Genomic DNA, 13,172 nt, shown 5'->3' on the forward strand with positions numbered 1-13,172 from the left:
CTGATATTTTTTTTTCTTTTTAATTGTGGTAAAATACACATAACATAAAATTTCACCATCCTAACCATTTTTAAGGATACAGTTTAGTAGTATTAAGTATATTCACATTGTTGTGCAGACAGTCTCCACAACTTTTTCATCTTGCAAAACTGAAATTATGTGCACTAAACTGTGTCTTCCGATTTTTTGAGTGCAGCCAAAAAGGTGAACTTCTGGATAAAAATCATTGTATTTTTAAAACAAAATACTGAGGAGTTTGCAGTCACCACCTAGTGATCTAACCTTCCTTCTACACTTCTGTTATTATCCATTATTTGCATCTCTTATTTTTTATTGTTTTTCTAGCCTCTTCTACTGTATTTTAGCTCTTTAAGGTGACGGCCAGTCTGCATTTCTCTTTGTCCTTACACACAACCTACCATAGAGGTGTGTGCACCATAGGCTCATTTCTCAGTGAAGTGTGTTACCTTCTGCATTTCTTTCCTCCACTGAAAATGCACGCACACACTAACCCTACTTCCAGAGTGCACCCTTCATTTTGACCTTCACTTTTCCTTTTATATGAGGCCTGGCAAAGTAAGAGTGCCAGAGAATCTGACAAGGGTCCAACACAAGGAGGTCAGAACTGGCCAGACATGTCTTCAGAAGGGAGGTCTTTTTTTTCTTATCATACTTGACTTCTGTTTACATACCTGCTTTAGAGTAAAGCATAAGAAGAAGCAATGAGAAGAAAAGGAATTTATGATTTTTCTCTTAAATTCTTTTTTTTTCCCCTTTCTTCCGCCTCCTCACCACCTACCCCCTCCGGTTCAAGCCATTGTTTCTCAGTCTAATTGTGTAGGGCACAGCTGCTTGGCCCAGGCTGGTATTATGAGCCTTGCCCCCCTCCCCCCGGCTGCGGCAGTCGGTCTCCAGTCGTGGGTCAGCCACTCACAGCAGCCCACAACTGCTCCCACCTACCTCCAGCTGCTCACAGCCTCCCAGCTCCAGGGAGAGCCGTTGTTCACAATCTTAGCTGTAGAGGGCGCAGCTCACTGGTCCATGTGGGAATCCACCTGGCAACCTGGGCATTAGGATCACAGTGCTCCAACCGCCTGAGCCATCGGGCCTGCCCTGAGTTAATTCTTGTAAGAGGGTCAAAGTCGAAAATCTTTAAAACTCAACCTCTGTTGTTGGGGTTCTCTCTCTTTTGAGGATTCCAAACTCATGACTCTACCATCTTTGTTAATCTCCATACTTAAAAATGCTGTATATTGAGAGTTGTGTTTTTAATAGGAAAATAAATAGAATTACTTTATAGCAGTTTTCAGTTTGCAGTGTGAATTTTCTGATTTGCTGCTGGAAATGGCCCACAAGTCAGGCAGGTGTATTATTTCCTTTTACAGATAAGGAAATGAATACGTACAGAGGTTAAAAGATTTTCCAGCGTCTACACATTGAGCCAAAAGACTGAATTTAGCATAAAATTAACTATACTATAGCTTCCTCTCACTTATTTCTACATGTTACTGTACCTGTTAGTGGTCTCCTCTCTAGAAATGTCCCTCTGTGTGTGTGACCCAGGTTAAAGAGAAATGAATTAGTGCTCTGTAACATAGCAACACTCACACTGTCGCCTTGTATTTTTCAGAGGTGTATGTTTTTGATGGTAGGAAAGCTGGAGCGAGAGTGAAATGGGGGAAAACCAAGTGATATCACACTCAAATGAACGTTGAGTTAGATTCTAAATTCCTTAATTACAAACGGCAGTCAAGTTCGGTGAATTTGGGGAGTAGTTCTTGACTAGTATTTGTGCATGGAATTAAGCTCACGTTAAGGTGAAACCATTTCTGCCGAGTCATATGTGTTGCCCTAATCCTTAAGTGTGAAACCTGTAGAGAAGTAAGTACATTAACAAATATGTTGCTGGCTTCATGCCACCCCTTTTCCTCCTTACACCAAGAAAAATTTTTTTAAAAAATAGCAGCCATTTGTTTCTTCACTGCATACTCCCCCTCCCCTTTTTTTCATTTCTGTTTGTTTTAAGCAACAATTTTAAAGGTATCATACCTCACAGTGGTGAGGTATAATAAGACTTTGCTGTCTTATTTTACTATAAGACTGGGTATAATATAATATAATTAATATGATATAATTAATATAATACCGGGTCTTATATTAATTTTTGCTCCAAAAGACGCGTTAGAGCTGATTGTCCAGCTAGGTCTTATTTTCAGGGAAACACGGTAGCAGATCTGAGTATATCATCTCATGGAGAATCCCTTTCCTTAACAGTGATTGTATGTTTTCTTTGAAAGAGACTAAAGTTGGAATCAGGAGACCAGAGCCCTGCCACTGACATTCTACATCCTTCTGCAAAGTCACCTCTCTCTGTCTGGGTTTCTCACCTGTAAACCTGGGTGATGGGACTGAATTCTTTCCATGGCCCCAGCCAGTTCTGAAGAAGCTTGGGTGCTCAAACACACATGGCTTTGCATATCTGTTAGGTTTGTTACAAGAAATAGGACTGTTGGTGGGGGGGAGGGGGACTGAATGTTTTTCTGTTTCATATTCTCTATTAAGAAGAAAGGGCTTTTTAAACAGTAACTTTTCTGTCTTTGAAAACATCAGCAAATTTACATAGGAATTTAGTTGGGATAGAGATAACATGGCCTTTGTTCCTTAAATTCATACAATTAGAAAAGGAGGTTACTATTCTTGGGTAAGTTGATGGAAAGATGTCATAGATTGTAGTTATTTGTAAGAACTACGCTGCCGTGGAGTCTTTCTGCATTTGTTTCTCTTCCCCCCTTTTTTGTTTTCAATGAGAAATAATCTTCATTTACCATGAATAAGTAAACCCACTTTAAAAGCCTTGATCCACATGTTCTGTTTAACAGAGTTCCTTTATCCCCATTCACATACATCTCAGTGGGGAAATTCTAAATAAAAGGTTGTTCTTCTGATACTGATGCTACATTTAAGAGCAGCTGCAAATTAACTATCTGCTCAGTGACCCCAGCAAGCAATGTCCCTCGTAATGGTGGCCTAAGAAATACCTGTTATATAATGAATGAAAATAACTGTTTTAAATATTTGTTAAGTCCTTCAGCTTGGTCAGTTATATAAATGGATTTTTCAGTAATGCTAGTCACAGTAAAGACGCATTTCTGTGTTCTGAATGTAAATTTCTTTGTGCTTTAATGAGACGATTCAGAACTAGATCCACGTTTTCTGGTAAGTATGTTAGGGAAACTAGTTAAGTATGTATCCTTCTTTACCATTCAAGTTCCAAGCATCCTTTAAGCATACGGATTCATTATTTGTTTCTATAATTTTACAGGAAATTATTAGTTCCTTGCCTAACATATTAAATGACAAATATGGAAGGAAGGTCCTATTGTACCTGCTAAGCCCCAGAGATCCTGCACATACAGTACGAGAAATCATTGAAGTTCTGCAGAAAGGAGATGGAAACGCACACAGGTAAGAACAAGTATAATAGAATGGCTTGAGCCCTTTATTCTCGCCTCTGATTTATTAATGTTGAGTAATGCATGCTTCCAGAAATCTACTGAAGCATGCATGCCCCCTCTCATGCTCCCCTCTCTCTCTCTAACACTAAAAAAGTGAATTCCATTTTTAAGCCTGTGGTTGTTTTTGTCTTGAAAAGGAAATAAAAGCATCATGCCAAAAGAATGCCTCTGAGCACCTGGCACATAGTAGGCATTTAGGTGTGTGGTTTGTTTTGGTTTTGTTATATTTTTAAAGCTGATGCCACATAATTAAGTACTCAAAAGAGTAGAGTCTATAAAATGGTTTGAACATGTGTTGTGTTGTAAGATATTTTATTGTTTGGTTTTTTGAATTATTTGGGGGTGTTTTTATTATATACGGGAAGCTTCACTTTTCTGGTGCTTGTTCTGTGCCAGGCACAGATGAAAGATATTCCACCCTCAAATCACTTGTGTATGTGCATCACAGAAAGATATAGACAATTAATAATAGTGTGTCACACAGACTATTATAAGCCCTTAGAGGTTTTTGTGAAAATAAGACCAACATATTTCCTTTGCCATTTATCTTGCCTTAATACTCATTCAACATATCCCAACAGCAAGAAAGATACAGAGATCCGTCGCCGAGAGCTCTTAGAATCCATCTCTCCAGCTTTGTTAAACTACTTGCAAGGACACGTCCAAGAAGTGGTTCTCGACAAGTCTGCATGTGTGTTGGTTTCTGACATTCTGGGAGCTGCCACTGGAGACGTTCAGCCTGCCATGAATGCCATCGCCAGCTTGGCATCAGCAGAACTGCACCCTGGTGGCAAGGATGGAGAGGTAATGTGCTATGTTATAAGACAGGCTGGAAGGCTATAGTGACTACAGACTCTCTTGTCATTGGTCTCTGTCATTGAGACCATTGCTGTAAAGAGAATTTTAATCATAATTATCTCAACTCACTGCATACCCACAATACATTTGAAATTTGTGAATTCAAAACACAATGCTGTTACAACACTGTCTGTCTCAGAAACTTGCAGTGACTTCATGCATAAAAACAAAATCCACTTAATGTGGCTTTCTGTCGTGCATGAGCGGCCCCAGGCTGCCTTTGCAGCATATCCTCTGCTCTTAATTCTGTTTTGAATTTGCTATGGACTTTGTACCTCTCTGCCTTTGTACATGCTTCTCTCAGCCTTGAATGCTGTGCTGCCCGTGTCCGTTCATCCTTCAGGATTCCCAGAGTCCTTCTCCATGAAGTCTTCCCTTGTCTCCTCTTGTTAAAACGTCCTTGCTCTTTCTGATAGCTCCTGCCTATGTTATATGGGCCTCATGTTATTCTGCCTTTCATCTTAAGTTCATTGATTTGTGTACCTGGTACATGCTAGGCACTGATCAATACTGCCCTCTCCTCCCCCCAAAAGCTTACCATTTGGGGGAACACAATATTTAAATAAATATTAAATGATCATTTCATATTGAGATAAGTACAGTGAAGGAAAACTACAGATTCTATAGGATTAAATAAGAGTGGGGGCTAACCTATCCCCAGGACGGCTTCCCTGAGGCAGTGAAGGCTAAGCTGAGGCCCCAAGGATAAGTAGCTCAGTGAAGAATGGTGGAAAGAAGATTCTGGGCAGAGGGAAGAGCATATGCAGCAGCCTGAAGGAAGGAAAGAGCTCAGCTTATGTGAGAACAGAATGCTGAGGGGGTGGGAAAGCTTAGGAAAGGGAAGAGGCAGGCAGAAGCCAGCACGCAGGGCCCTCGGCCTGCACTGGGTTGTAAGCTCCTCAGGAACAGACATGTATGGGGTGCTTACTACTATTATTATTTCTGACCTATGAGCTAAGGGGAGAGAAATGGGCTGTGGGTCTTAGAGAAGCCTTGGCCCCTGCCATCATAGAGCAGATCATGTTATCAACTCTGGAACATGCATGCATAATGAAAGTTTCTTTTTAAAGAGATGGAGCCCATTGTCTCCCATGCTTGATAAGGAGAGATCCTCTGATACAGGCCATAAAAAGGAGTGAGCTTGAGTTTAAAAAGCTGTTTTCTCCGCCTGCTTATCAGATAACACCCGTATGTAGTCACATGTACTTAAACATTCAGCATTAGGTTTTAATGCTGCTACTGTAGCGTTCTGTCCCACAGGCGTACTTGAACCTCAGAAATGCATATTGGAATCTGAGAAGTGCTCAGCGTGATCGAAGATGAGCACTGTGGAGGTGCTCTTCAAACTGGAACTCACGAAGCTGAGTCTGAACCACTTCTCTGTGGCTGTGTTATCTTGAATAACCGTCCTCGTTTCAGTCTGGGGATTGGAATAGACCTCTGGTCCTTCCGGGTATAGCGGTCATTCAGATAAAGACCTCTGAAGCCTTCTGGGACGTTCAGCTTGACTGAGTCCTTATCTTTCTGGGCTGATGTAGAATGGATTGTAGGCTGAGGCATGGATGAAAACAGCTTATAAGTTAACATGTTCTTGACCCCTTCTAGCTTCACATTGCAGAACATCCTGCAGGACATCTTGTTCTGAAGTGGTTAATAGAGCAAGATAAAAAGATGAGAGAAAACGGAAGAGAAGGTAGGTTGTTAAACTTGACCTTTTCTTGTATCTTCTGTGGAATTTCAGTAATGTCTGGCATCCTGAACTTTGTCAGCCATTTAAGTTCAAATGAAAGTTTGTTGCGTGTTCAGAAATAATGTTTATAAGAAATGATTTAGTGGTTGCAAGTACTGCTTTAGCAAATGCTAGAAATTTGTCTCCTAGAATCCTGGAATTCTTTTTCTGTTTTCCACCCTCCCTCATTCTCTCTCCCCCTTTCTCTGCTACTTCAGTGTTCTGACTGGGGTTGGCCAGTTTTCTAAAATGCCCTTCTATTCCTTGAGGATGTGCAGCACAGTACGCTAGGGGGGCCCATTTGTGAGTATCATTACCCCAGTTGGAAGGCGTGATATTTATCTCTAGTTTTGAGGAAAGGATATGCAGAAGAAAATTATCCTTATCAGAGAATTTTGAAGTGGTGCCTATTTGGTGTTGCAATAAACATGGCCAAAATGCAAGGCAGTTCTTGGCACTTTCTGGTTTTTCATCAACCTTACAGCTAGCTGTCCTGTAGAAACTCAGTTCTCGAGAGGACAGCATCTTGTATCTAATTGAGAAGTGGCGTCCAGTTCCCTCTCAGTCCTGTCTTTGACCAGGCCTTCTCTTACTAAATTCAAACTCCATCTGGTATTTTAGCCACTAGAGAGGTTTTCCCCAACCTGAGTAAAGCAGTTGGGGCTTTCTATTACTGTATCTGAAAAAAGTGACAGATTATGAATTTACGCCTTAAGGCAATTGCAGTGCTAATGGCTAGTGAGGGAATCAATATAGCAGTATAGCCATATGCTGTCACTTCTCATTCTGTGTACCTTTAGGAATAGAGACTTGGAGCTATTTCTCACTGTACATTTTTTGTAAAAGAGAAAGCTTCTTATAATAAGTTTTGAAGGAAAAAAGATGTATTGACTCATCTTTTTCATTATTAAAAAAGTTGGTGCACAGTTGAGCCGAGTTTATGTCAGACAAATTGTCTGGCTTACTTTTTAAAGTTCAGGAATTTTCCAGTGATTTCCCCCCCCCCCCTTAATTAAAATGCACTGACAGCCCTAAAATATGCCTCTTTGATGGTTCTGTCATTTTCATGTAGCACCAAATGAGTGTGGCTAGCTGTCTTGGTTACCCTTTGCTGTGTAACAAGCCACCTCAAAACGTAGTGGTTTTCAAAACAACAATAATTTGATCAGGGCTTGATTGAGCTTGTTTCTGCTCTGCTCAGAGGCTGCTCAGCTTGGGCTTGGAGTATCCACTTTCCCAATGGCGGGGAGTGGCCGTCGCCAGCGGCCTCAGGTCCTGTCCCGAGGCTGCTTGGGCTTCCTCAGAATGTGGTAGGTTTGGGTTTAAGAGAACAAAGTAGGCACATGGTTCTTTCATGATTTAGCCTCAGAGTTATTTAACATCACTTTTATCATATTTTCTTGGTTAGGTCTGTCACAAAGGCCCACCGAGATTCAAAAGATGGCATCAATTCCATCTCCAGCCTGGGGGCTGGGCAAGCAGTATTCTAGAAGAGCACATAGGACAGCAGATACTGTTGCAGTCACCTTTGGAAAACACCATCTGCCTCACGAGCTGATCTCTCTCTCTCCTTAGCATGTGCCATGAAAAGCTAAATAGCCATATGCCTCTTGGCTTTTAAAGGCTCCTTACATTTGGATATTTTTGAATGAAATATACATCTTAAGATGTTTGTTTTCAAGATAGGTTGTCCCTACCTCTGCTTGCACTCAATCCTAGCCTTCAGAATTTCTCTTTTGTCCAAGAATTAGTTACACTTAAATGGCACAGTGAAGAGATAAAATATACCAAGGCATTGAAAATCAGATATACTAAAACAACAAAAAATAAATGGTATTTATGATATGTAGCTTTAGTATTATAAAGAGAAATTTCCAGGTGTAAGCCAGGACAGTCATTTGACCACTAGCTATGTTTATGGCACCTTCTGAGTGAGCGTTTTTCACAAGGGAAAACTTAATTTCAGTCAAACCTGAGTTGCTACTGTCAAACATTTACTTTCTGAATACCTTTCAGGTCAGAATGAAATCATTCAATAGTACAAAGAAACACAAACATGACCAAGTGAGCGTTTTATAGGAATTAATTGTTTCTCTTGAGTAACTGCTACTAAACATAGCTTAGGATTTGGATCAGATTTGAAAGAATCAGCTGTACTAAAAATGCATTATATATACCTGAACTGGAATTTTTAGTGTTAAGGAGTTTGGGTGAGAACTCTCTTCATTTGCTTTTTTTATTAAAATGTATTTGCAGATTTAAGGACAGTAGAGAGGGATATTGAGTTTAAATCTTGGTATGGGATGTTCACTAAGTTTCAGTATATTTTACAGGTTGTTTTGCAAAAACACTCGTAGAGCATGTTGGTATGAAGAACCTGAAGTCCTGGGCCAGTGTAAATCGAGGTGCCATTATTCTTTCTTGGTATGTATGACAAGTGCCTTTCTCTGCACGGGGCCACATCCTGATGCCTATTCATGCAAGAAACTTCTCACATTTATTTCTCCCTTCTAATATTTGTTCCCAATAGTCCAGTATTACTTTCAGCCACTCATGGTCTAGACAAGTATACCAAATATTAGAAAGTAAATGTAACTATTTCAGTCAATACTTCACAGTTTTTTTCGTCTGCCCTCTTTAGGAGGTCAAGGATCATGAAATTAAGACATTCAAAGGTATCATTTGATTGTCTCACCACATTTTTGGTTTTGGCCAAACTGTAATTGTATTCTTCTTAATGAATTAGTCTTTTCCGTACAAAAACTGACTGAATTTTTTTTTTAAATTATGACTCACTTTACATGTAATTTTTATTCATTGTTTTCAACTATTCTGAAAGGATTTGAGAAGCATTTGCTTCTGAAGTCTTCATGCTAATTGTTTATTTTCTAGTTAAAATGTATAGAAAACTGATGATTTCTGAACTGAAGCATATGCTTAACTTGCATATTGTTCTCTGAACGTAGTATGTTGAGTTTATAATTAAAGGTCATTGAACTTGCCGTGTATTCTATTCCCAGATGAAACCCTTCTATTAAGAACATTCATTTAAAAATAGGTTTGAGTGTTGTTTTGAAACAATCACTGTTGATTTTTTTCCACTGCTGTTACCTAGGTTTGGAAGACAGATACCAATCTTAGTTTGAATTTCCAATATATTTCACATGCAAATGCTATGCAACTTCATCTGTATTTGTAAATGTTATGAGTGTTTGTTCAATACAGAATTTGAATTGGTACACATGTACTCAGAAACATACGCATTCATATGATCATTCTTTTTTTTTTCAGGTATATTAGTATCTCCAAACATATGGGTGATACAGACCATTTTGTTCATTTCCCATTAAAATTAGTTAATTTTCCGGTTGACGGTGAGCAGCCAGAATCCATTAGCTTAAACATGAACTTTTTTGATATAAATTTCTTTACCAGGAATTTGGAGTGTTAACACCTACTGACACATTCTTTCATTATACTTAATTAATTAAAAATTTCACCAGTGCCGTAAAATTAATTTATACAGATTCTCATCGATCAGAGCTCCCCTTGGGTGGATTTCAAACACAAGGATGCTATAGGTTTATTGGGGGAATACTACTTAGAATTGGAACAGGAACACATTAAATACTTGGGATTCTAAATGGAAGTTAAACTACAGATAACCTAATGATTGATACTATAATAGCTTCTGTTAGGTTTTTAGAATATTGTGATGTTCTGACTTATTTGGTAAAATTCTCTGTTGGCTTATATTATACTTCAAACCAGTGTAAAAATTTTTTTTGAAATCTTTTTTTAACAGTAAGTGAAAAAGCATTCTGGGTAAAAAAAAAAAAATTCAGCCTTGTGTGCAGTCTGCAAAATAACTGAGGGAAGCAGAATTCTCTAGCATTTTAAAGTACGTTCTAGACAGAGCGCCTGGGTTTCAGCCCCAATTCACTATGTATCCTTGGGCAAATCATTCAGCTTTTCCGAGTCTTAATTTTGTTGGTCATAAAATGAGATAAATAATAATCCTATGTTACGAAAACTGAATGAGATGATGCATATGAAATACTTAACATTATGTCTATTACATGTGTTCAATAAATATTGACTTTTATTACTATTATGCATTATGTGACTATATGCTTAGCCAAAGTATATAAAATAAAAACACCTAATGAGTCACACATCTATCTATTAGAAGGGCACATTACATACTTCTCAACTATACGTAAGCGCCGAGCAGTACTTGCTGCTTGTGTCCCACAGTGAGAAGGGGAATGCTGCTTGGGGCTGCGAGCTTATCCTCCTCTTCCCGGACATGCTGGAAGTTATTGGGACCAGGCACTTGCAAAAATGCCAAGGATGTATTTCAGAGGTCAGCCCTTAAACATGGTCGTGAAGAAGTTGGGGGAGAACAGAAATCCAGCCTTGGTGTGTTCCCTGGTCAAGTGCCTGTGCCGCAACCCCTGTTTAAAGAGAAAGAGGACTGCTTGTTGCCAGCCTCCAAGGCTCCACTCACTGGTGACAGAGCACTCCATGCAGCAAGTTCTCAGAAAGTAGAGATGACGTTCCTTTGTTTGATGACTCACACTAATTGAATGCTTACTAAGTGTCAGGCTTTGGCGAGGTGTTGTACATACAAAATCATTGGAGCCCCCCCCCCCCCAAATAACCCTGTGAGTAAAAGGTAGAGATTCTGTTGTTGATCCCATTTTACAGATTGGGAAACTGAGTCTTAGTTTAAATAGCATGTTCTTGGTTGTACAGTTACTGAGTGGCAAAGGCTAGGCAGTTAAGCTTCAAGGTGAAGCTCTTCTTCACTAAATGTTTTAGCTGCAGAGTTTAGTAGAAGGCCATTCATTAACTGCTTGTCTTTCACGCCCCCCACCTTTCCCTCTGTGCACCATTCACTAGTGCTTATTCCGTCGCTCAGTGAGCATTTCTCGGCCATCTGGTCTGTACATGTGGTGCCATGAAAGAACACATCGGCCCCTGCTCTTGAGTTTAGGCGGAGAAGGGAAGATAGAATACATGTATTAAATAATTTGAAGGCAGGGTGTTAGTCCTATAGTCAAAGTGAAAGTAGGACTGATTCTGTTGTTCCTACATTTGCTTAAGTGACCCCACCAGCTAGATTATAAAACGTTTTTTACTTATGTGGTTTTAGAATATAGGCTACTAGCCCCCATTATTTATCTGATAAAGTAATATATTTATTGTTATAAGACTTGTCTCACAAGTCAATGAGTTTTTTATATATTACGGATGCAGGTAGTACTTGCGGATGATCTAGGGATTTTTGTGAAATTTAATGTTTTGTTTGTTAATTTTTGTCTTCTCTCTTCAGCCTTCTCCAGTGTTCTGATCAAGAAGTTGCAAAGAAAATCAAAGCTGGACTGAAAAGCCTGATTCCCACATTGGAAAAAAACAAAAACAACAGCAAAGGAATAGAAACGCTACTTGAAAAACTGTCCGCATAGATGGAAACAAGATGGAATCATTTTTCTTCTTCTGATCTGTTTTCCCAGTGTGGAAAAGAAGGGCCAGAGTCCACCTTGCTAGTAATTTGGGTGCTCTGTGTATGTGTTTCTTTTTTGTTAAGAATTTATTTATAAAATGGTTTCTAAAAATGCTTTTGTTTTGTTTTGTTTTTTAAATCCCAGCCATCTTCCCTATTATCTTGTAAGTAAATCACAATGTAAAAGATTTAATAGTCATGCAATGGGACCATCCAAATAAAAGGGTTGCATGAGTTAATTCAGGTGAAGGCATCCTTGGCGAGCAGTAGTCATCCATGGAGGAGGTGGGACTTGAGAGGACCTCAAAGGAAGCGGGATGTGGAAAAGAACAGCCAAGGGGAGTTTTTAGTGGGAGCAGTGAGGTGGAACTTAACGGTTTTAAAAGGAACTTCAGGAAGCCTTAGGGCCTTGATGGGTACAGGGAGCGTGGATACCCTGCAACCAGGACAGCCACATTCCTGGCTGCCTTATGGGTTGGGTTCCATGTTAGATTTTGTTTGAAAGCCACTTAAATAAGTTAAGGCTCATTAGGGGGAAATAGGCTATATGAATTAGGGCATCACAGTGCGTAGCAGTGTTAAGGTCAAACTCACTGGGAAAATCTGCCTATATTTGGATCTGGGCCTTCCAAGTACCTGGCTCCTTGTGATGAGACTGTCTTCATTGGGATGGTCCCTGAAGTAGTTGAAGTCTACAGGGTTTGAGTTAGAAGGAAGGAGACGCAAATCTGTTAACAGTGCAGAAGTTTGAATTTAAATGCAGGTAGGATGTTTGAATTTTAAAACTATGCTTGGCTTAGCAAAGCTGGGAAGGTTTTGGTAAATCAGTTAGGCTTGTGTAACTCTGCCCTAACTATTTTCGATGCAAGCTTTGGTGCTTTCTCTTAGTAGGCGTCTGTAACACGATACCCACTGGTGTCTGTCACTATAATTACATCTACTGGAGAATTGCTGTGCTTTTCCTGACCAGACTACTGGGTCCCAGGATGACTCCCAGCATAACAAGCTTCCAGGACTCTACCTGCTACCCTCTCCTGCCCAGTGAGCAAAAGAGCTGATCCACCTGCAACTCTCTGGGCATACATTTCCCCTCCACCCACCCGACCCGTGCCACCCAGACCCATGCCACCCAGCCTCATCTAAGGGTGGAGGTGGGGTAGCTGGGGGAAATGGGGAAAAGGCAACATCAGAGCTCACTTTTCGTTTGACTAATGCATTGTGAGTTTATGTTTTCTGTATAAAGGGCCCATTCAGAAAGAGTGTGGGGGAAACCCTATTATTTGTTCCATCTATGAGAGTAAAAAAATAGCGTACTGAATTCCTCCTCACCTTTGCCTTGCCCTCTCTAGAAGCAACTACTTCCAATTCTTTAGCTCACTAAATTCTTTAATATATAGTTTTTAGTGTTTTTTTCTTTAAATCAGTATAGACATTTTTTTTCCCCACTAAATTATTTAATATGTAGTTTTTGGTGTTTTTTTTCTTTAAATCAGTATAGACTTTTTTTTTTTTTTTTTACTTCCCATTATGGGAAAATAACAGATTAAGATTTTTCACCACC

At 39.6% G+C, this 13,172-nt stretch overlaps 1 protein-coding gene across 3 annotated transcripts in view; it reads left to right on the forward strand.

Moving 5' to 3' along the window:
- PUM3 (pumilio RNA binding family member 3) overlaps nt 1-11,723 on the forward strand; it is a 39,406-nt gene extending 27,683 nt beyond the window's left edge. For all 3 annotated transcript variants that reach the window (XM_081065261.1, XM_081065262.1, XM_081065263.1), the window contains 5 exons: nt 3,323-3,465; nt 4,097-4,319; nt 5,979-6,066; nt 8,436-8,526; nt 11,441-11,723. In XM_081065261.1, the coding sequence (XP_080921387.1) occupies nt 3,323-3,465; nt 4,097-4,319; nt 5,979-6,066; nt 8,436-8,526; nt 11,441-11,573 (678 nt within the window). In that variant the 3' untranslated portion in view covers nt 11,574-11,723. The remainder of the gene's footprint in view (nt 1-3,322; nt 3,466-4,096; nt 4,320-5,978; nt 6,067-8,435; nt 8,527-11,440) is intronic.
- The last annotated feature ends 1,449 nt before the right edge of the window (nt 11,724-13,172 follow it).

This window comes from Rhinolophus hipposideros (assembly GCF_964194185.1).
Source record: "Rhinolophus hipposideros genome assembly, chromosome: 11".
Taxonomy (NCBI): Eukaryota; Metazoa; Chordata; class Mammalia; order Chiroptera; family Rhinolophidae; genus Rhinolophus; species Rhinolophus hipposideros.